At 42.0% G+C, this 25,640-nt stretch overlaps 1 protein-coding gene across 3 annotated transcripts in view; it reads right to left on the reverse strand.

Moving 5' to 3' along the window:
- Positions 1-25,640, reverse strand: part of m (zona pellucida domain-containing protein miniature) — an 87,146-nt gene that overhangs the window by 3,183 nt on the left and 58,323 nt on the right. For all 3 annotated transcript variants that reach the window (XM_033468886.2, XM_076526527.1, XM_033468885.2), the window contains 6 exons: positions 18,215-18,294; positions 5,292-5,536; positions 3,503-3,696; positions 2,794-2,916; positions 2,468-2,682; positions 1,330-1,713 (listed from right to left, as the gene is read on the reverse strand). In XM_033468886.2, coding sequence (XP_033324777.1) covers positions 1,330-1,713; positions 2,468-2,682; positions 2,794-2,916; positions 3,503-3,696; positions 5,292-5,536; positions 18,215-18,256 — 1,203 coding nt within the window. In that variant the 5' untranslated portion in view covers positions 18,257-18,294. The remainder of the gene's footprint in view (positions 1-1,329; positions 1,714-2,467; positions 2,683-2,793; positions 2,917-3,502; positions 3,697-5,291; positions 5,537-18,214; positions 18,295-25,640) is intronic.

Below are 25,640 nucleotides of genomic sequence, written 5' to 3' on the forward strand. Positions count from 1 at the left end.
GTCTCGACTGCTCGTGGAAAGGCAGGATGAATAAAAATAGTAATTTTCTTGATTGCCTGGAAACATTGTAATGTACCTTTTCACAGAGGCACGTGTCTTGTATCTTCAATGAAGCAACATATTTTATAATTTATTTCAACCGACTGATATTTTATAAGTTATATCCATTTTGGTAAAGTGATGCAGCAACCTTAAATATGCCGGCTACACGCAGAAGTTTTCGTGGAAACAGCCCGGACCGTAATGTGTTAAGAAGAATTGAACTATTACATATTTATTAATATATCGATTTTTAACTAGATTTTGTAATTCAATTTTATTGTGATGCCATACTGTCTGCCAATAGTTCGTCTCTCAATAATTCGTAATTTTTTACATCGTCTTCGAACACTTCTCCCGCTACTGAGCAAGCATGTTCGCGTTCGTATGTATGTTAAAAACGATTCTCTTAATAGTTCGTTCAATGCATATTAAAAATGATGCGCATATTTTATTATAGAGAGGAGTAGTGTGTAAAATGACAACTGTGTATTGTTCGTTTGTTTCACTCTACTTGACTTCGTGGAAATATATTCTTCTACTACACATACCGAATTATTGCGAGAGAGTACTGAGCATTGGAACAAACTGAATGTTACTAGGATTTTTAGAATACGAAAGAATTAAATTGACACGTAATTACTATTTTAACTATCCAGCTTTGGTTTCATCGGTTAAATGACTTTGATATTGTGGGAATTTTCGAGATTGATGGAACAGAACGAAACACTGAATTTGTCTTTTGCTTACACATCGAATTAACAATGTTTTAAGTCTGCGCTCTAAAAATTTTGCGGTGATATTCGTAAAAAGAAAAAAGTTATAGATTGTCTAGTGATGTATCGTAGAGTTCGAAACTCTTTTCTCGTTATTTATTATATTCGTTATTAGTAGAAGAATTAAAAATATATTGCGACATTGTTGTCGATGTATTAATTGTATAATTTAAGTTCGAATACCGATGACACGATGAATTTGTTTAAAAGCGAAGCTGGACAAGCATTTAACATGCATATAACGAAGAAAAATGTATACTTGAATTCTGAATCGTTCAATCTTGAGGTATAAAAAATGTTGTAAAATTTATAAATATATCCTATAAAATTCCATAAAACTGGGAATTGTTCTAATCAATTTCATTTCGGATTATTACTTAGAAAAAGATTTCTAAGCAGTCATTGGAAACGCGATTAACAGGCTTCTGATATATGAAAGAATGATCTTTTTGAAAACCGTCCGACCAATGCAAACTTCTAAGAGAAAGAAATGAGAAGCATGAAGGATATTTACTAAGAACGGTCTCGAGAGATCATCATCGTCCGGATGTATCTCCTCATCAGGCGTCTCAACGACTGGCGCCGGTAGCCGGTTGCTCGTCTGCGCCTGTGCCTTCGGTGCTGACTTCTCGACCCCCAAGAAGTGACCTCCTATAGAGGTCATCTCGTCACCATCTTGAATGATATCGTCGTAAAGGGAGCCATCAGGCTGCTCGGCTCCACCTCCTGCGTTCTCGTTGTCCTTCTCGGCGCTGTTATTGTCGTCATCGTGAATGGTGGGCGGTGCTGTGGTCTGCGAGTATTGCGGTCGTATCTGATCCTTCCGCTCTTGAATGTAATGGCCAACAGACCCACTGAGTTGACAATGATCCAAACAGCCGCGACGACAGATCTCCACCTTGACATTGATCAAAACAACTTTAGATCCCGCTTGTTTCTCATAGTCATCGTTTCTTTCGTCCCTCGAAATACGAATTTACATAATCAATCGATCACATATTTTTTGTTCTCTGACGCGGGCGAACTTACGACATGTGTAAATGAAATTTTTACGAAGCATGCCTCTTATCGTACGTGTTATAATATGTTTAGACATCTGTTAAGCATCTGAATGTTTGATTTTTAATTCGGCCATCTGGAAGACATTTCGAGCCTCGAACGCGTTCGCGGGATTACTAAGAAACGAAACGAGCTCAATTTTTTTTTTCTCTGACAGATTACGATCTTCGCCGATTACGAGTTTCGTCGGTTTTTTCTTCGTCAAACAGATTTCACAGAATACCACCGAAATCACAAATTGAACGATCGATCATCTTTCCACCGGAATGCTTGAAATTGACAAATGGAGCTGCTTCATCGTAGACGTCTGTTAACGATCCGATTATTCAACTTTTAATTGGACCACCCGGAAGACGGTGGTCAGCCTCTTAAACGCGTCTGCCGTTGTGCTAAGAATCTTTCTTCGTTTACCTGCTCCCGAAGAAAACCGCCGATACCTGCCATAAAACATGTCACAGCGCTGCGTTTTAATTGGCAAATGAAGTGCGTGAAACGAGGGTTAACAGGTCCGCGAACACACCGCTGGCTGTCCGCAATAATAAATCGCAGCTCGATCGAGCCTCCGATCCATTGCGTATTAGTCGACGGTTTACCTTGCACTTGATGTGCACGCTCAACGCGTCCGGGAACTTGAACGCGTGGAAGAAGGCGTAAGTGATGACTGTCGCCCGATCGTCGGAGCCCCTCGCCTTCAGGAATCGGCTGATCATCTTCGGCCTGAGCACGCATCCGAACTCGTCGCTGAGCTGTATCGTGTGTCCGCCGCCGTCGGAGGCCACGCACGACTTGACACGCATGTCGAATTCCCCTGCACCGAGTTAACGAGGAAACGTACTTAGTGCCCTGCTCGTTGCCGGACCGTGCATGCAGAGAAACGGCGGTGCCATCGGTGGCATCGTTCGAAAGTGTGCTCGTTTACCTCGGTAATCGTTAATGGCGACGACCAGGGTGAGCGTCGAGCCCAATGGTACTATTCCGGAAACCGGCGGCGCCCATGGTCCTTTGCCGTGTTGAATTTCCATCCAGCAATCCACGTTGTCACCTGCAATATCGACAGAATAGCACGGTCTCTCGTATTCGCGCCCTAAAGGTAGGATCGGCGGCCGGGTCGGCGGGCCGCTTTCTAGGCGCGGCGCGCCAGGTGCAATTTATACGTGTTGCATAAATTGAAATTAAGTGGCGTGGCTGCGGTTCCACCTGTGGTCAACCACGAGTGCACGAGTTACCGTGTACGGTACCATCATTTACCTCGTATTAAACTCTTTGCGCCGGGGATCATCGTTCCTCCTATCCGCTACGTGTCCGTGGACTCGTACACGGTAAAATGTGGCTGACGTAAACCGCCGCAGCGTTCATTCAACTCCCTCGACTGCCTCGCGATCGAAATAATGCGCGCCGTTCGATTCACAATGCCGCCTTTGCGGGCCCGAAAACTCTTTACGATCGCGACTCTACAACCTTGATCCATCCACGCCGGTGCCTCGATTCATTCGTTCGCGCAGCTTTTTACTTGTCGCGCGAACGCGAGGTCGCGATCTCCTCCCGCGCTCTTTTGTTTCAGAAGCGTTTCGGTCTACGTATATCTCGTTTAACGGACGAGAATGGCTCCGGGCAGGGAGAATTCGTACCTCTAAAATCCAATTGTATGACGTCGAGATCCGCGATCACCATCGGCGGTTTCGAGGCTGTTTTCTCGTAATCGTTGAACCACTCGCATCGCAACCGCTTGGCTTCGTCCCAGACCTCCAGCAGGTCTTTGTCATACTGCACGACAACGGTGTTCTCGTAGAACTGACCGTGCATGTCCGGCTTGGTACCGCATCTACGGGCAAACGCAGTTTAGTTTCTCGCGTAGCGTGTCCGTACGCTGCGGATTTCCCGCACCTCGCGTATTTGCGAATCGAAAACAGTAAATCAGCATTGAGGAACGCCGGAAGGGAGAACGATTTCCCGTGCGAATCTACGTGTATCCGCAATTGCTTCGGAAAACATTGATCTTGGGGGTAAGATCCACGGTACACCAATGCACACAGTGCACCAAAAAACGGCTAAGAAATGTCCTGGGAATCATATTTCGACATTTTCGTGAAATAGTACATTTTGATGTAAAACCTTGACATAATTTAACCCTGCCAACCTGACCTAGGGTATTTTCATTTTATATATGACTTATTAGTGCAATTTATACATTTGAAATCGAGTCTGTGTAACAGTTGTACTTTGAACAGTTCTTTGAAAATAAACAGATTTGACAATGTAAAAATGGAACATCGTGTAACGACCTCGAGTGGTGTCTCAGAGTCGCCACTCGAGTGCAAAGGGTTAAACTACATGAGTCAACAACGGACTGCGGATTTTGTGCATTTATGGCAATAGTGGATAATTGAAGCACAGAACATTGAAGGCAGAAGAATTTTAGAAGATACTACATAAGTCATCAACGGACTGCGGATTTTGTGCATTTATGGCAAAAGTGGATAATTGAAGCACAGAACATTGAAGGCAGAAGAATTTTAGAATATTGTTATATAACTGGACAACGGATTTTATGCAAATATAAGTAGCCGGAATATAAAATCGTGAAGGCTATATTAGACGAATTTAATGAATTGCTACATTCTGTTTAAATTGCAAAAATGATTAACGGAAACAATTTATTTTTTACTTCATTTCTGTGTGTCACGATCGTCTTGGAAAATTTTTATCACGCACGAAGATCCGCAGTCTACATATTACTCTCAATTTATTAATAACCCCTTGATGTATTTCAACGAGTCCGACCGGTGACAGAGATTTTTAGTAGTAATCTGACAAGTACAAATGTTATTCCGTTCTTTGAACTCAGTCAAGGTTGAATGGTACAAACTGGTACCTCAAGGGGTTAGATAGAGAGAGAGAGAAATACATTCCTCCCAACACTTTTATCTTTTGCAATTGATGCGGACAATCTTTATTTTGCATAAACATCCGCATCCAGTTGTAAAGCATACAGTTTCCATTGAAATTAATTAAATCGCGGCCCAAAGCGAGAAGTTCGGTATCAGAGACACCGAGATAAACGGAAGAATCGGCTTTTAATTGACGGTATCTAACAGCGATAATGAATTGCCTCGCAAACGTCGCGAACCGCGAACGACTTCATCGTCCTGATTAATTGAAAGCAATTACTCGATAGTGAAATAATTTCTAGTTAAGCCGAAGCCCTTATCGAATCGCGTGTTATCTGACATCACGAGCCGCGAACGGCCGTAGACTCGGCGATAAATGGCGAGACGCGATCGATCCCGGGCATGAACGATTCCACGCGCCTTAAATCCTCTCGCGGCGCGGCGAGTCAGGCTATACAGATCCTGGCCATAAAGATGTTTCGCTAGATAGATACGGTCCGGCGAATCAATGGGAATCCCACGGTCTTACCTCGCGTAGGCTATTCGAAAGGAGAAGAAAGTCTGCCCGGTCGAAGGCGGAACGTAGACGCATCGGGGATCAGCGTGCTGGCCCTTGGACGAGACTATGCCCTCGAAGGGTTGGGAGAACGATAGATGCACGTCCATGTGATCCTTTCCGCACATCACTTCGAGAGATTGTATGGCCGGCATCCCTTCTGGCCTCTCCAGCGGCCAAATGTCGCTGCTGCTACCGACTCTCTTCAAGCCAACCACCTGCGCATTCAACGGATACATTTTGCTTGCTTTTTTTGTTACCATTTTTGTTGCTCGCTCGTTTGTTCTCTTTCTGTTCCCTTGTTTTCTTTTTCCACCGTGGATTTAACGACCCCCAATATATTCCACGTTGGCCCCTGTTCCGCGGACAGGGACCGAACACGCGACTCGCGGCTCTATCTTCTATGGATATCCTTCGGCCGAGCGTACGAAAAGTTACGCGTGTAAATCACCCGTTATAGCGGCCGTCAACGCCGGTCAGACCATTCTGTCAAAATTTATTACGAGTTTAGAAATTCTTCGTGGTTTATGTCTGTGTCTGTCCGGAGTAGGTATCCGCCGCGCCGCGTCCCGGCGTGATTTCATTAAACTATCGAGCGTGAAATCGCGAGATGGATGGGTATCAGCATGCGACTGACCTACTAAATTGATGGTTCGGGAAGTGTATGTGGAATACCGCGAGCCGGGGTCGCAGAAATATCTGGGCTATCGCTTTATGGTGTAAACTTTCCCGAGTGATTTGAACGGTGCTTTAATGAAGAGCTTTAAATTCCGAAGGATTTTCACGCGTATTGTATTCTCGATCGTAAAACGCAGCGTATTAACGATACTTTTGTCGGTTACACATTAAGCAAATAAGGAACTTTGATTTTATCGTATCTGGATAAGGATTCTAAAGAGGTTATAACAATTAGATTTATTTTTATTACATTAATTTTTCTGAAAATAACAATGCACTTATTCCGCCCTTTCCCGCTGAAATGTTGCTAATTGAAAAATGTATCCGACTCGATGGAATTTAGAATATTCCTTTGATAAAGGATTTTACTTTGCGAAAGTTACTTTGCGTCTTCATTCGCCCGTATCTCTCCGTATCTCTTCATATATTGTTCGTATTAAAAAACCTGAATAACGGACAACTTTATATTCAATCTGGATAGCAATGCCTCGGTATTTCGTGCTATAAATCGATCGGCTGCATAACTCGAATCTATAAGACGGGCGAGATCGTCGAAGATTAAGGCGCGATCATAGTCGTCGGTTAGGTCGCGCGATTAAAGGATAGAATCTAAAAGTTTTACGGCGCGGCGTGCCCCGGCGTCGAACGAATCTGATAATATAACAGGATGGTGGATGCTTCGGTATAGTTACCTAGATCTGTATAATCGTTATAAAAATTTTACGAGGTTAGTGACGCTCTGATAATCGGGACAGTGCTCACGGTGGAGGTGTATCCTGATTGTAAATCTTCTTTCTGTCTATGGGCCAGCCGTACTGTACGAACGACGTATATTATATTCTGACTGAATATAGTAATTAGTAGGCGGCAGAATTACCGACGTGCACATATTTCTTAACCGGATGCTTTGAATGTGAATATAGATAAGCGGGCATTTGCGTTCTCGTTACGGTGTGGCAAACGATTTTACGCGATAAATATAATTAAATGGAAGAAAGTACCGCGTCATAAATCTAGAGAGGCAATTATCGGGCGAATTTGTAGCGTTTTGATGTATAATGCGGTTTGATGTATGAGAGCTGCAAATGAGACTCGACGTAATTTGTTCAAACACCTGCTGCCTTGAAAATAAATATTCGCTCCGGCATTGTGCTTTCGTTAAATTGAAACTTTTTTCTTTAAATATCAGAAAAGCTTGATTTATCGTGAACTTTGTATAATTTATGACACGAACAAAATACAGGTAATTCGTCTGATACGGACGTAGTATAAAGCTATAAAAATTATACAAATAATATAGATATTTCTTCTATTATACTTTTTCATTTCAGTCAGCGCTCAAATGGTTAATGCCGTCGAACCTGAAGTATGCATCGATTATTGCATTTGATTGGAAAATATTGAAACAGTCGCAAGAGAAGTATCCGCTGTTGGATCTTCAACAAATAATTCGTATCTGTCAATAAATGTTTAACGATCCGAGTCGGACGTAAATTCCGAAAATAATCGCACGCCGTTCGGTTGCGAATGATACATTGAGAACGCAGTTAGGTTCTGTTCCATCGCGTTAACCCGATCCGTATTTTATGAATCTATCTCCGCAAGAATCCGAGACATCTTAAGCACGCCACCGAGGGATAGGTAACAAGTGCTGTAATAGATGCGGTATCGTTAATTACACGTACCGTTCAATGCATAGGAGGTTCCCTGTCGTGAATCTCGAAGTTATTATCGTGTATACACCCACTACAAGAGCCACCACTACCATGTAGATCATCCACGGGATGAGTCCGTCGTGCGCTGCGCCGCGGAGGCAGTGCGAACGTGCACGCTACGATCCGTCGAAACATTAAAAAAAAAAAAAACGCAACAACGAACTGACAGTCTTTCAAGGGGGCCCGTTGCCAACCAACAGAAAAGGAACAAGATGCAAATCACGTAACAGCTACGAAATCACTGAACGCGAAGACCTTTCTGCGGTTGTATATTCCCAACAAAGCTATTCCGCATATCTTTATACTCTAGCGCAGCGACCATAACTGTCTCATTTCACTTATTGTAAATCCTCGCGGCAATATAGTTGTACCAACGATGTATTACACGGTTACAGCTTTACGATCGAACGGGATTGTAAAAATGTCCGGTCATTTTTCGATCCTTCGATCCTTCACTCGTCGACGTTCAAACACCTTTAGGCGTTTGTTAGCGAGGCTCCATTATCGTAAAATGTTTCGTTTTCGTTCAATGGAGCAATATCTTCGGAGAACGACTAACAGTGTGGCAATAGATTCGTAGGACGATCAACAGTGCAGCAATATCTTCGAAGGACGACTAACAGTGTGGCAATGCCAGCGAAGGACGGCTAACGGTGTAGCAATAACATCGAAGGAATACCTTACCTTCGACGTGTGTATCCATTCAAAGTAATCGAGGAGACTATATATTTCCTAGCAAAACTTAATCGCTTTATCCTAGTCCTTGCAAGGTGGCGATGGTGGACAGGTGGACAAATTTGACCCAGAGTATTTATATCTTAACTATTCAATTCTCGGCAATCGAATAAGATAAATCGATGTTACTATTGGGAACAACAGAAAGGCCAATAAGTCTGTGAGAAATACAGTAATGTCTCCCTTACTGACGCTCAGATTGTGCACAAAATTTGTGGACAATTTTGGAAGAGGAGATGCGATTATTCGAGCCTTGCAACTCGTTTTTATAGTCGTTGACGATCGATAACCATAAAAAACGAAGGACAAGGCTTAAACAATCGTATCTCCTTTTCCAAAATTGTCCATTTTTGTGGACAATCAGAGCGTTGATTAGAGAGACATTACTGTACCGTCAAAAATATATTTTGAAGAATTGCTGAATGAAACTCAAAATTGTTACAAACATCGTGAATAGTGCAATTGCAAAAATGATCCGCCGTTCGAGGGTTAATCAACAGCAGAGAGAATAAAACAAAACAGATTTTATACAATTAAGATATTAATGAAGTAATAACTTCGTTTTTCTAGCGGTTGCATTAACTATTTTGATTGCATATTTGTTTCCACGCGTACTAATAATTCACGATATTTATTTATTTATTATAGTTACATCGATTCTAGAAAAATTAACTCAATTTCCTTTTTACACGATCTCATTCGATTTAGCACGCTCGAGAAAGTTATTCGATCCAAGTTTCAAGAACAATCATTTCCATTGACCGTAATTTCCTAGATATATTAGGTCTACCGGAAAGTTCTGTTCGATAGCGTCACTCAAGTTTCAATCCATATGCACACGTTGATTTGAGACATATATGACTATCTCTCATTATCGTTGCATTTACACGCATGTACTCTCCTAAATAAACTGAAACAAAGATGTCTCATGTCATTATTAAACGAGACGCGATCGTGAAAACATGGCTACCGATGATAATGCCAGACCACATGCTGCTTTGTGCGACTCGTCAGAAAATCGCAGAGCTAGGCTGGGAAATTCTGTCACATCCACCATACTCCCTAGACCTAGCACCCTCCGATTACCACCTGTTTCTCTCTTTGCAAAACTTTTTACACGAAAAAAATTCAAAACTGAAGCTGATGTCAACCAAGCACTAGTCGAGTTCTTCGCCTCTAAAAATAAATCATTTTTAAAAAATGACATTTACAAGTTGCCATCACGCTGGCAAGAAGTCATAAGTAACGATGGAAAGTATATTCTACAATAAATATTATTAAATGTATGAAAATTGTGTTATATTTCAATTCAAAAACGGACAGAACTTTCCGGTAGACCTAATATTTAGAGCGGTATTAGTTTCTTATATGTGTACACGATGGATTTTCTTACTCGCTATTTTTTTAGACAGTTTCTTCTAGAACATACCAAACAGAATTAGATGTACAGCAATGTCTCCCTAACCGACGCTCAGATTGTCCACAGAAATGGACAATTTGGGAACAGGAGATACGTTTATTCGAGTCTTGCCGTTCGTTTTTATAATTACGAATTGTCAACAACTAAACAATAAAAACGAGACCCAAGGCACGAATAATCGTATCTTCTCTTCCCAAATTGTCCATTTTTCTGCGCAATCTGAGCGTCAGTTAGGGAGTACATCGCTGCATCTCGTTGCATCAGAGTTCACCTGGAACGAACCGCGTCGATCGATTTAACGATTTCTGGCATTTCCGTGCCGAGAAACCAGTGATTAGGGCAGGTCGGGGTCGGTCTTAGCCGAGGATCGCGGCTTCCAGGAACAGCCGGAATTTCGAAGTCGGTGTAACATTCTCGTTACGGTGGCGGCGGTTTTTTCGCCGGCGACACGGTGTCACGGGCTGCGATACCCGGTGGCGGAGCGATCCTAGAACCTCGGCTGGCAGGAAAGTCCGGGGGAGCCGGTACAGGCCGTGGGAGATTAGGCGTGTTTGTCCCGTGGATTTCTAGAAATGTCTCTGCTCTGCGTGCATTCTTCGGTACGTCTTTGGGCGTATTACCTCGAACCCGCGTACTCGCACAGAGAAGAATGGCCGGCCGGGTAGAGCCGCAGAAAATCCGCGACACGTACGCGTTAGCTCGCTAGCGAGCGCGTCGCTGATGGAAGGTGTTCCCCGCGTGTACGCCGGTGCTCGCGCAATGCTGTAACGGGAGAGGCGTCTTTACCGCTGCATTAACGGTCGCCGTTTTTCGCGCAAGTGAAAACAAGTTTCTGCGCTCTTACAATCGCACTGTTAAATGACAACGTTTCATTAGAAATGATTACGCACCTGGCATACGCACCGGGGCTGCGGTCGCGCGTGTGTGCGTCCAGGTACGTGCTGTCGCGGACCGAGCCTTGTTTTTCCTCGGACATCGTCTTTGCCGCGACTCGATTCATGCCTTCGTGCCCGGTATCGGGTATCGACCAGTCGGCGGCGGCCAACGGTTTCAGCCGATCCACGGTCCTGATCGTAGGCAAATCAGTATTTTAGGCTGTCGTTTCAGCCTTTCCTGCCGCTTTTCTTTCAGCGCCGCTTCGCGCCTTCTCGACGATCGAATAGAATCAAACCCACGCGCGATATGTTCCGATAGCGAAGCAAACGTTCCTCGAGCACGCACTGTGAAACGTAGCGACGATGTAGGTATCTTGGTAAAACATGTGTCTGTTGCGTTGCGGCTCTCGTTGATGGATCCGTGGAAACAATGCTTTTAGCACCGAAGTTCTAAACGATGCTTCCCCCGCCTTCGCGGCGCCATTGACGTTGGATAATATAACAACGTCGATTGATCTTCTCTTTAGCGTGTTGGGAATGATATCTGGTTATTTATGACGATTGCCGGCGGTGCAGCAAAGTAAATGTTGATGGTGAAACTCAAATTATACCTGTCTATAGAATCTGCCCGAAGGGGTTGGTTCATTTAACGAGGTCAGAACAATTTTCATACGGTTCCTCACCGTCTCACGAACCATTGACATAAATGAAAGGCATGCCTGTCGATTTTCTTCATCGTTGGCTTTTTTGGCTTTTAGCGAACTTTGACCGTTCGTTACGAGCGAATCCACGAGAAAGAATACGTTTCCCCGTAGGGGCAACGCGAAAAGTGCTAACAAGAAAATAGAGTAGCACGTCACGGAGTTTGCTCGTTCATGTATAAATCTTTCACAGGCTCATTCGCGTGTATTAATGCGGCTGCTGCTGCAAAAATGCGTAAGTACATAGCACGTGACGTGACGCCTTGTCCGAGCCGCTGCCAGACTAAACCGTGAAAGAGTTAATATGTTTAAAGTGTGCTACGTGCTAAAATGCTCATTTGCTTGTTTCTACCAGCAGTTGTAAGATACTCAGCATGGAATTAAATAACATGTTTTGCGGAGGCTCGATAATCTGCCTTCGCGAACATCACTTTGTGATAATAAATCATTTTCTCTTTGATATCACGGCTGCTTATTCGGATGGATTTGTCATGGAAAGCAGCCTGATTTTTACCTTTGTCTAAGTTGAAACGTCTACGTTGACACGTCGTTAGAAAAAAAGCTTCTTCTAGTTTTCATTAATCGAATTACATATTTAAGAAATATTTAGGTTGGAAACATTTTTAAACATTAGCTGAAATACCAATCGATGCGAAGACGTTGTGAGAATTTCAAAATATTAGGGTAGTAGAATCTAGTTACTGTGGAGTGACCAATTGCTGTGCCTTTGGTTTGCTCTCAGGCACAATTAACTTTATATCTATGTCTTATTCGATAAATATAAAGTTGATTCTTTCAGTTCCTCTATTTTTAACTGAAAAAATTTAGTATGTCTTATTCGATAAATATAAAGTTGATTCTTTCAGTTCCTCTATTTTTAACTGAAAAAATTTAATATGTCTTATTCGATGAATATGAAGTTAATTTTTTTTAATTTCTCTATTTTTGACTGAAAAATCTATGTCTCATTCGACAAATATAAAATTAGTTACGCCGGTAAACAAACCAAAGATACAGCAATTGGTAACGCCACAGTAACCGGTTCCATTACCCAATTACATCTCCTCAATTTCCTCAAAGATATACATTTCCATTCAACTTCTGTTCCTTAACGTTCGATTCCGACACAAATATGACTGTGCACGAAGATCCATCTTCTACTTATTACCGCAAATTTAGCAGAACTCCAGATTCGGTCGATGGAGAAAAAGTGCAGGTGATTCTTGAAATTCAGAAAATTGCGGCTATATCATCTTCGCTATTTATCAAAACCGGGCTTGTGCCCCCCGAACGTGAAACGAATTGCGAACGATATTTATATTAGATGGGCCAGACCGGGGCAATTCGCTGGATACAGAAGGCTTTACGATTTCACAGCAGTGCGTTACAACGGCGAATGTATCAGTATTCCGAGTTACTCGAACGTGAGGCACGCCGGTAGGTGAGTTTCCCATCGTGGCTCTTCTGGCATTCGAATACTAATGCCCGTCTCTGTGCTCGATTGTACTCTTCGTGACACGCGGAAATAGCTTCCACTGTGCTCCTCGCTTATGCATCGTCCCCGCTCAAGACAAGCTTCTATTTCTTTGTGTCACGTTCTATCGAGCGGATACCAATAAAGATTCCGCCGGTTGCTCATATTAGAAACCGTCTCGTCGTTTTACTTTTCCGTCGAAGTCGCGCATTATTATTTGAGGATCAAAGATTCGCATGAATGGTCCTGCAGCATCCGCCGATGTCTCTTGCTCGTACCTCTTTCCTCGACTGATTGCCAGAGGATTTTCTATGGAATAATAAGGATACTTCGAATTCCGAAGATACTTCTCCGAACGGTTCGCGGAAATCCTCGGGTTTCCGTTCACCTGTCGTGTATTATGCAATCTGCTCAATGGTTCGGCTTCATCGTTCATTTATATTTTCGATTTGCTGTAAAATGTAACTCTGTTACCTCCTTTTATACCGATTATTATTATTATTATTATTATTATTATTATTATTATTATTATTATTATTATTATTATTATTACTATTATTACAATTATAATAATAATTATTATTACTATTATTAGTCGCTATTATTATTATATTATAATGATAATTATTACTACTATTTTAATTATTATAATAATTATAATAATAATTATTACTATTATTATTATTCAGTTAATATTACTGGTCAAAATCCTTTGTTACATAGATAGAGAAAATACATTATGTTCATAATCGACGATGAAAAGAATGACATAAAACTAAGATAAGATACAAGGAAAGTTAATTATGTCGTTTCAAATTCATGACAGAGCATTTGAAATCGAAAAAATGAGTTACGAAAGAAATTGAAAGAGTCGCAATAACGGTAGTCATTGTTACATATAGAATTTAGGCAATTATATATATTTATCAAATCTGGTTCTGTGACTCGGAAGAATAAAAATCATATTATATATATTTTTAAAGTCATACACATCTAGGATAAAAATTCATTCGCTTTCTGTTTTAAATACTATGAAATTTGTTATTTCACAACGCATGCGTTGGACGCATTTGTTTCAAATATAAGACTACGAATAAAATGTAATTCATTAAGGAAAACTTTAATGTAATATAAAATGTTAAAAATAACACGTATATGTATAGTTCATTACTATTAGACTGTCAATTTTTGTGCAGAATAGATACTTTCGTTTTTCTAAATCTTTTTAGTTCAATAATATTTTCAAATTTTTTTAATGTTTCAGCTACTTCGCATTTTATCTGCTGATATTTTTATAGATCCATAAAATCTGTATTCAATAAAATCTGCAGGCGGGAAATTGTAATCTCAGTTGTGAGACTGAACGTTACTATTCATTGATTAAATACTAATTATTACATTGTAAAATGAATTTCTTTTATTTCTACTAGAACGACAAATAAATCTATAAATATCTACTCGATTATCAAATTGATCAACCTGTTAAATGCCAGAAATCAACCACAAAAATTCCCACAAAATCGAAGCAACTTAATAAACAAAACTGAAACAAAAAAGTGAAAACTTACCATAATGTATGGTATTTTTGCATTCTAAACACCTCAGTAAAATTCAGTTTATTCGAATATATTGCAACAAAAATTGACTTCGCAAACTAGTCAATAATTCGTGTTATCCATGTACGACTCGATTTGCCTATTCGCAGCTCGTTAAAAAACGTCGAAAACCACGGCCGATCGCAAAGCGTTAATTTCCATCGAGAATATCAGAGAAGCCAGCATCAAACAGAAGTTCGGCCGGTCAATTAAAGGACTCGTTAGACGAGAGAAGCTGAAGGAAGTTCGCCGTAACCGCGGCAAGTTCGGAAGTCGGTCAATCTCTAATCTAAAAGTTGAAGAGAATCGCACTGTGTCGTTCAGTTATTCGTCGGCTGCACAAAGACCGCGGGCAAGTTTTTTTTTCCCGAGGCGCACGTCTCGCGGAAGGGTACGATCGTTCTCGGAACGAAGAATAAATCCGGCAGCCGCGAACAATATGGTCGCGGAAGCGCATAAATTCGCAAGGAGCAGGCACGCGAAGGGGCGACGCGACGCGTTTCCTGCGCGGAGACCGCAATAAGAGGTCTCGCTCCGCAGTCGCAATATAACGTCGTGGGGGCAATAGGTTGTGCAGGGGTCCTGAATAACTTTCCGAGGAAGCAGGTGCAGAGGGGAGGCGGCGAAAAGAAGGTCGTAAGACCCGCGTAACGGTACTTAGAGTAGGCAATATCCGCTTGTAAGTCGCCGCGTCTCCCGCTGCGTCATCGCATTGTCATCGAACTATGACGAATTTCTCGTCGGGAGCCGTTTCACGACCAGCAGCGACCGTCGATGCAGCTTGCATGCCGTCCCGGTCTGCGCCGCGAGAACCGAGCTGCAGCTCTCTCTCTCTCTCTCTCTCTCTCTCTCTGTTCTCGCGATTTCTCGTTCTGAACGGTACCTTTACTTATTAGAGTTTGACTCCTCTAAGCCCGTTAGCCTTTAATTAAAGGATCCAGGAGCGGACGCGGCGTCAGCAAACATACTTGAAATTATAGCTACCATTATCGGAATTGGTGGCCGAATCGCTGCACGATCTACGGCTTAATTGGCCGACGAAAGGAAGGGCCTGCCAGATAAGAGAGTGAACCGGCCGTGAGCCGTGTGAATGGGTGGCGTAATGGCTGCGGATTTGCGTTCCGACATTTTAAGTGTCGGTTAACGCCGTTTTACAGGATTTCAGAAATTCTTGCGATCGCGTGCCACCGACTTCTCCGACGTGTCGTAAGCATCGATTTCGTGTTTTCCTTTAACCCATTGCGGTACCATTACGTTCGCGGTCACAATGTTTAGAACTTCATCGATTGTAAGAATTCCATGAATGAAAAGGAATATTTATTTATTCAAGAGAGAGAGAGAGAGAGAGAGAGAGAGAGAGAGAATAAAATTTTAATCCGACTTAAATGACGCAACAAGATTCGTACTTAACGGATTATTGCTAGAAATCTTCATCGCGAGGTTTAATCGGAATTTAAAGCAGCTCGACGAAACCATTAAACATTTTCCTCGCTTTTTTGTCACGTCAGAACTGTATATTTTATTTTAATAATTGCAAACGTATAATTTGATTATATACGTAACAAAAGATCAGGATATAGTGTTCGTTTTCACCTTTGTATAAATGTTTGATGCATAATCTAGTTCAATGAGGATCGATTTTTCTTCTACGGTTCCTGACGTTAGAAAAATGTTTCTATAAGAAATTTGTAGTTAAATTTCTTTTATTATAACAGAAATTGAAGTTTAAATAAATCCAATTTTTCTATTGTTTTAAAACGATATACAATAATATCCAGACTGCGGATCTTTATGCAAATTCTTATTTGCACGCGTCATTTTGCAAACATTAGTATCAAAGAAAAGACTTGTTTGTTAACTGAAAGATTACTTATCGTAAAAATATAATAAATATGTTATTTTATAAAATACAAATTTCTCTGCATTGATTGCACGATATGGCAGCTACATAGATATTTCTTTCTTTCTTTAATCATTTTATCGAGTTGAAACTAATGTATCAGTATTTTTAAGTTCTTTTCATATTTTTACTGTTTTGTACTCGGTCTACTTATTTTCGTCGTAAATACATAAAATCCGCAGTCTGCATAGTAATTTATATCTATTATAGACACAAAGTAATGCATATTTTCATTCTACATGCAATTACTAGACTATGTGCAATTACTAGATTTTATGCATGTCCGATAAAATCGACTGAATCAATCGTTGAAGATATTGCAAGAATTTAAGAACATTCTCGTATTTTCTCGAATGGATCGCGAAATTATCAAAGGAAGTAATACGATTTTCTTCGATTTCTGTCTCTTACAATCGAGTTCGAAATTTTTTTATTCCGCATAATGATCCGCAGCCTAGCAATTACCATTCTAATTCAAGTTCCATTAACAGCTGCAGCGCCGACGACAGGCTAAAGTGATTCATCCAAGACACCACTTTGCACACTAACTAAGTGGTCCATCGAGCACAAATGAGTTATCGGATAGAACGTAAAAGATCGTTTCCATTATTCAAACGAAGTCGTACAGAAAGTATCTTCGCGTACGCGAAAAAAAGAAAAAGAAGGCAATGTATCGCGAGTGCATTGAGAGCCAACAACTATTGCACTTGGAGCGTAAAGTCAGTGGCCAGGAAGTGCCGACTACTTTTATCCGGTCCGCGTACGATACCTATTCGCTGGAATCGCAATTAAAATTTCTATATAGACGTTTCCCATGCAGGCTTTATATAGGCTAACCGTTAGGTCAATATTGAATTACATTTTCCATGTGGGTCTATACGCGCTCGTATCGCCGTCTATGTACCTTACATAATGGTAGGCGTAGGTATACCGACGTGTCGGCCACAATAGTGTCCACGCCGCTTCGATCCCATCAGGTTCATAACATTTGGGTGGCCAGCGCGGGCCGGATGATAATTAGCCGGTGTAATCTGATGCAACGTAAGCGAATCCTTTTTGGAGATCGCCGGTATTCGCGGAACCGTATGGAGAGAACACGAATTAATTATTAAGTCGTTTCCTACAGAATGCGTAATCCCTTTCATATTTTTGCCAGGTGAACCTCGAGGCCGTGATCGCATCCTCCAATTTATAGTTAATCGATTTGAATTTATGTTAAAAATCTGTTACAATTAAAAATTTCTGTGTTTAAGCTTCTATTAGAGATATATTAGAGTTTTTATCTTCATTAAAAATCTATTACGATTCATATTCACGATAAAAATTCGTTATAAATAAAGTATGTTTTTATATCTTCTATATCGTATGTTCGTTTGAAAATTTAAAATCTGGTGACTGAAAGTTAGTTATGACTAGACAGCGGATTTTATGCATTTATAACAAAAACTAATAGATGCGACTAAAGATAATAGACAGATTAAATGAGTTTAAGAATATCGATTTGCTAGTTGTAATTTATTAAAATTATTAAACGAGGAATGACATTTCTGCCAGTCTTCTGTTCTCTACGATCGCTTCAGACAATTTTTATATCGCATAAAGATCCGCAGTCTAGTTCCGACTGTTTTATGATTAGCTCGTCGAACACTGGAATGAATTCATATTGAACGAGACATCGAAGTTGAGCGAGCGAAAACAGCTTTCGAAAATGATTTGTTCCTCAGAGATTGATGTAGTTCCTGATACGAACGATTCAATCGGTCAGGCTCGCGCAGCCGGCTGGTTAATTGGTCGACTACTCACCATATAGATCATCATACGTAGCAACCTCCACACCCCTGGCATCCTGGAGGTCCCAGCCTCTCACGATGAGATACGCTTATCTGCAAAGACACAAATGTCCATCGTTAGAATACGTTTTAATATCGAAAAAGGCCTAACAGCCGGCAGGCTGCCGGTATGGTCTCGCAGCCGGATCTATTTTAATTTATCCGACCAGCATGGTCTAGCGAGCAAATTAACTGAACACCGTCGGCCAGGTTGCGGTTCGAATCCCAAGGAGGTCTCGGCGCAAAATTGATTTGCTGAGAGAAATCATGGTTATGGGGTTTCGAGTGTACGCGTACTCGATCCGTTCCGCGGAATCAGGATACCCGGCTGCGTTCAAGATCGGCTAACTATGAGCGATCGAGATTATTAGTCTCGAAACTCTTGCCTGTGCCGCTTCTATGCCGACCCTCCGTTCGAGATTCTATCAGCGCTGTAATTTTGTCCACGCTCCGAATTACGTCTCGAATCATGGACAAAAATCACGGAGCCCCTTGAGCTCGCTCGACGTTGTAAAACTCGCGTTAAAATCACCAAGAGCGAATCGAGAATGTAAAACTCTCAGTCCGGTTGCGAACGTACACGGAACTCGGGGCGGAACTTTCAGAAGCTCGTTACGGTTCAGATGTTAAAAAAACACTTTGGCGACTACAAAAGATGGTTTAGTTCCCCAGGCATTAAGAACTTCGCTTATTATAATGTCCAAGGCTCCTGAACTTTCGAATATTGTAATATCCGTCTGTGCACCTGTCCGCGATGTCTTAGGAGTTTCCGGAACATACGTATCCGGCTAAAGTTATTCGGAAAATTTCAAAAATATGTTACACCGTGATTTCAGCATGCTATAGAACGTTCTATTACAAGACAATTTACACATTAATCCTCGGCGTAATCAATTCAAATTTGGCAAAAAAGACATCGAAAAATATGGGCCACCTTTCGAGTACATATCAGTTCAACAAAATCCCCAAACATGACGGTAGAAGCGTTCCAAACGATTGTTCACCGAAATTTGTCGCCAGCCGAAGCGTTCCAGAAACGGAAAAGATGTTTCTCGTCGAGGCTGCACGAAGAGCCGCGTCTCGTCATTCCCAGAAACAACTATCCACTCCGTAAATCATACGATTTTCTTTAACACGCTGCAAGTTGTCCGGTCCATTCAGCCGTTATTAGACCGGATGATTTACGCCGTCGATAAATCTATTAAACCGTGTACAACATAATTGCAAAACAAACGGCGGGATCGCTACATAATAAACGAGGATGAATGGCTCCGAAGAAACAACCGTCGTTGGGCAATTCCCGTACCGGTTATATTCGGTATCCGTGATTAGCGTAGACCCGGCGATGATTATCGTCCGACTGTTACGCCGATTTATCGCGCGAGATAGTCCGCGAAGATAGTCCCACCGTCGCGACCGTTGTCTTTATTCGACGGAACAACCTACTCCGCGTACGCGGAACGGGAAGACGAGGAAGGTGGGTGGGGGGGTTACAAGCGGCAGAATTCGCGGGGTAACCTACTTACGGCGCTTTGTTGATTGGGACGTACCGCGAAACGAAGTCGCTAATGAATCGATAAGCGATAGGTTACCGGTCCGGTCCGGCCTGTTCCCCTGTTCCCCGGAGCGTGGTTCTAATGCTAGTTTCGCGTACCAGCAGATCTATGATCAACGACCGGGACCAGAGTACATCGCTGCAACAATATCTCGTCCAGCGATCCGTATCGCCCATCGGGCGCGAATAAACGAACGATAGGAAATCGTAATTACATGGGAGACCGAGCGTTTGCTTTTGCTCGGTTACGCATCTTATTACACGGCAATAAATATGCAAACGCAGTCGCGCGATCGCGTTTAGCGCACTCGTGCCACTCTCTGATCGATTCGTGGTTTTAGTTTCGTAATACTATATTCCCGCTGGCTGGGTATGTATAATGTAAAATACAAATGCCCACGCCAAGCAGGAAGAGCGAAGTACGCTCTTAGAAGAAAAAGGCAGGGAAGGTTTACAGTGTCCGATGGCGAGGGGAAGCTGCGAGATTTGCGAACGGGATAGAGGGTCGTCGAAACACCTGTTAGGAGATTGCGAAGGGATGGAGAAGACAGATCCGACTGTGGGAACAGTGTTGCAGGGTCGCTAGAAAGACGAAGTTGTAGAATGGCTTAGGAATGTAGAACAAAAATTAGAAAACGGCTGCTGGGAAGGAAGGGAGGAGTGTGCAATAGAGAAAGTATATTGTACATCTGTTTCGCTTCCACTTGTTACATCTATTCTGTTCTATTGTCGAGCTGTGCTCGAGTCAGTTTTTGGATGAAAAGTTTACATTATGGTGTGGTATGGTTTATGGTATGGGCAATGTTAATTTCTGGCTAGTTTTCAAAATTCATTTCTATTGCAATATATCGGAGTTAACTGAATTTGATCAGACTGTTTAGGGTGTAATAGAGTTAAAGTATCATACACCATGATAAATTTTAACTTTCTAATTTCAGTTGGAATCAGTTGGGACCAGTTTCGCCTACTGCGGGATCCGACAGACTCTACCGTAATCATCATTGCTTGTTAATGCGTGTTATTTTCTTTCCAAGTTTAAGTGTTTTTTTATCTGCAACTACGAAATATTTTGCAATAAAACTATACAATACATGTTATAATTACTGGTCTGTATCGTTGTCACAAGTTCGGACGTTCCGCGATAAAGGGTTAACCAAATGACTTCGATTTCGCAGGAATTTTTGCAGTCGATTTTCAGCACTTGCCGGGCCCTGTTGTCCGGAAAAATTAATTTATGGCCCATTGGCGATCGGAGTCGATGACTCGGAACGACAACCAGACAAAAATGAAATAACGATCGCGGCCCGACTAAAAACAGTAAAACCGTAAAAACCTGTTCTCCGGCGAGCGTTCGTAAAAGCTCGTTCCGCGATTAAGTATGTATTTACTAGTTGCTTTAAGCCGGGTCCCTTCGGCGGATCGGCGGCGAACATCAATCGGTCGGCGCGCCACCGGATTACTATGAATCCATGATCGACTTTACGACCGTCGCCGTCGCGGAAATCGAGGTAACGCGAACCCAATCGTCGCGGAACCGCTCCGAGCGCGATCGGCGCGCCGTGCCGCCGGTTCCCAAGCACATTTGCGGTTTCGTACGGTGTTCGAGGCTCGGTTTTTTGCCGAATTAAACGCATCGCTTGGCCGATCCTCTCGATTGACAGCGATCGCCTTACAGCCTCGTTTTCATAATGACCGGGCGGACGCGATGATACCACCGCTTCGAGCGGTCCCATTCTTCGCTCGTCGTCGATCGCCGGCCGCTTCTACGCCTCCTATTGATCCTCTAACAACACCAACTGTTCGACACTTTTTTCCAGCCGCGATCTGTCTCCCGGAGCATCGGATCTGATAATCCATCATTTCTTCTCGCCGACTCTTGTTCTTCCTTCCTTTATCTTTTTTTTCCCCCTTCCCCGGCACCGTCAAGATGAAGTTCTCGCTTGTTGGAACTTTTTTTCGATCGGGTTTTAATCCTGATCAGGGCAACGTTTTTGTCAAACTCCGAGAATTCAACTGTATTCTTTCGAAACACGATCATTGATCCAGACGAGAGCTGACCGCAGTACGACTTCCTCGAGCCTTTTTTCTCTCGTTCTCTCGCTCGCCGGCTTTCGGCGCGATCCATTAACCGTATGAACGATACGGGAGTCCTTTTTCATTCACGATTACCGGGTTGTAAAGTTCGAAAGGCGGTTTTAATTACCTTTTTAGCAGGCTGCTCTCTCTCTCTCTCTCTCTCTTTCTCTCTCTTTTTCTCTTTCTCTCTCCCTATCGCGCTGTTCTCGCTGCGGACCCGTTAAATATTCGAGACCCGGAGTAGGAAACCTGTGTTTATCGAATCCGTTCTTATTCTGACACAGAGACGAAGTGGCTTTATGGTCGAGTTCTCTAACAGTTGGCGTTTGTATCTTCGATTTATTCAGTTCATTTGGTTATACCACGAGTCAGAGCAAACATCGTATGCACGGTAGATCTAACACTTTTTGTCTACCACGTCAACCGTACGTGGGCGACGGAATTATTTGCACAGGTCCGAAGATTTATTTTTAAGCTGATCCATTATTTCTTCCTAATTGTACTAGGACCCAGAAAAGGTGAGAACGTTGAAAAATGATGTACAACTTGACTTTACAATTTAGTATTAGATAATACACTCTGTAACATGTTTTGTCGTTTTTGTCGTGCCAATCGAAGTGTCAAATACCATAAAAATTGAATAAAATATCCAATGAATCAGGTACATTTTGTACCTTTGTTATTTTGGGACAAACAGAGTACGTCAGTAAATGTCAACCATTTTATACTTTACGATTTTCACTTAGGTCCGTATGTTGGATTATTTTACAGAGTTTTATACGAAATCGACACTAAATTAACGACATTTCGTTCACGTAAGCTAACGTCCCAAGCAACATACTTTTCAAGGCACTCATTCAATATCGTACGTTGTTTAACCTTAATGCAATATGTAATTTGAATTAATTGCCAGCAGCTAGATACTGAAGCAACAATATTAACACAATAACGTGATGTAATGTTAACGATGTTAACCTCGATACTACATGAAGCAGCAACGTAAATCACCTTGACGAATATCAAAACGAAAACGTTCACAGGCGACCGAGTGAATTAGCGAATCTGCGGCCGCGCAGCCCGCGATTGCAAATTGTTGACAATTAAAGAATCGGCGTGCACGGAACGCCTGGGATTTGGCTCTACCGCGCGCACATCTGGCAAGGCCACCAAGCTCGTTTCGACGTGGGTTTATGATACTTGAATCGGTGCAACGGACAGCCGGCCGAACCACTGGAACACACACGTGGCCAGCGAACTTTCGCGGTTAGAAACAAATTTGACTAACTGATTCCGCTCGCCTCCTTGAATCCGAAGGTAACGGTACGCCAGATGTATGCGCCATAAACCGAGCCATTAAGAAATCTTAATAGAAGCCAAGAAAGTAAGGTAGCTCTAATCTCAACGTGTTCCCGTAACGATGACAAGGCCCACGCGCTTATGAATTGGTTTGATAATGTTTAGACGCGTTCAGTTTATTTTGTCCCCGATAAGTAGCTTTGCAAATAAAACGGTTCTAAAGTCAACGTCATAGAGAACGTTTTAGCCGAGACGATCGCATCGATGAAACGGTTACAACGATGCACAAAATATGCAACAAAATTATTTACGGAAACGCTGAATAAAAGATGGAAAATCGATACGGTCTGGAATCATGGAGCTACGCGTGTACGACACAGTGGAAACAACAACCAGTGGTCAGACATCGTTAGATTCCGGATAGAATGGGTTCATGTAGAAACTAATGCTGTCTACAAAAATGTAATAAAATAATTTCACATAAAATTTCTATTATTTTTCTTAGTTGTATAGATTTGTATAAAAAGCAACTCATGAGAGTGACGATTAGACTGTGGATATTTATGCAAAATAAACATAGTCTGCATCGACTGCAAGATGCAAGAGCTTGACAAATGTTTACTTCTTTTCTTAACGATTTCAATATGTCGAATATACCATAGTATCTTGAAAGTCTTTAAGTATTTTCACTGGTTTGAATTGGACCAAATCATTCCTTGTCACAAGTGCATAAAATCTAGTTATAATATTAGACAGTTCGCTTGAGCAATTAACGATAACAATACAATTTCTACGTAGTCATTTGACAAACTCGAAGGGGAATACGATGTGATTCAGTCCTCTTCTCTACAAACGAATTCCTACACTAATCAAGCGTATCGTTAGAGCAACGCTCGGCGAAATAAAATAAGATCCAACAGCTACTGCGGGAAGCGTAACGCAGCCAAGGGAATTAATTAAAATGAAATGTAGCAGTGCCTTGTGTACGCATAAATGATTGCGGATTTCGAGCGATAGACGTCGGTTCGGTTCGCGAATCTACGTGTGCGGTTTGCGCCCTGATGACGGGATACTACGACTGCTCTGTTTGCGGGGCATATCTAATTAACACAGCCGCGACGCCTGTAGCGAACCACGCCTCTGACTGCTTTCGATTTGAATTTACATTAGCGAATACCAAACAATTACCACTGATTGGTTAATGACTCGTGGCCGCCGGTGAAGAACTATCGTGCCGTGCTTATCCTACCAGAACCATCGGCCAGGGTAAACCTAATAGGCACGAGCGCACCGTAAAATCACGCGAATGGCAGCCAGATTAGGGTTCAAGTAAAAAGTTACGTGTGCAATTTCTGGCGAAGAACAATTTACGAACCGCGCGGGCGAACCTTTCTTCGGCCGTCGTTCTCTGTTTACGATTTTGAGTCGGTTATCCGTTTAGCATGATCCAATCACTTTCGTGATAGCTGTTTTCCTGTCCGACTCCGTAAATGTTGGCCTGAAGTTCGTCGAACGAATTTATTACTGTCCAAACTTCTCGTTTCGCGAGGCAGATTTGGGAAATAATTATCAGGAGTTTGTGGGAAGTTCCCGGAACTCTAGATGAAGTTTGTAGAGAATAATCGGAATGAGAAATGGTAGAGAGGTCGGAGAGTTCTTTTTCTTTCGTGGAAATTCACAGATTCTCGTTGATCACATCATAAAAATTTCCGCGAGTGAAAATTGATTTGATACGCTTGGCGATTTATTGTAACACTATGACACTGCGACAGAGTATATTTAGTGGATTTTCGTTGGCGTTGTATCGCGCTGTATCACATGAATTTAGTTTATCGCTTTAACATTAGAAATGTATATTGTTTTATAATAACGTCAAGATCGGATTTATTTAAACTTTATACGGTTTCTGTCACGAAATATGTTTGAACAAAGAAGTTTACCTAAAAATGTCTCGCAGAAACATTTCCATAATATCATCAATCGTGAAACAAAAATTCAGTTGTTAACTGTTATAAACTTCCTTTCTTAAGAATTCCTCTCCCACACGAAGAAAAAACCCTGGGAATCATACTTCTGAATGAGATTTTCCAAGCCCTAAGTGAAATCAAGGATCCGCCTGAAAGGAATTGTTCGAAGACGATATGCTTTCACGCGCTATCCGGAAGTGTTAATTGACTAATTACAATTACTCATAACGTGGCCTACATACATGTTTATACATCATTTGCATCTCTTTTGCAGCGAATTAACCGTAGAATTGATTGACACATAAACAATCCCCGTAATCTTATAGCCAGTATTAATTAGAATGCTCATTAGGTAGTTCACAAGTACACAAGTTACCGTCCCAAGCTCCGGCATTATCCTGTCTCGAATGCTAATCACCATTAATCCTATTTTCATTACTACTATTATTACCGCGTAACTGTTGTTCTCGTGTATCTCGCGTATTATAGTTCGCAACATGGTTTTG

Source organism: Megalopta genalis, chromosome 15 (assembly GCF_051020955.1).
Source record: "Megalopta genalis isolate 19385.01 chromosome 15, iyMegGena1_principal, whole genome shotgun sequence".
In the NCBI taxonomy this organism is placed as follows: domain Eukaryota; kingdom Metazoa; phylum Arthropoda; class Insecta; order Hymenoptera; family Halictidae; genus Megalopta; species Megalopta genalis.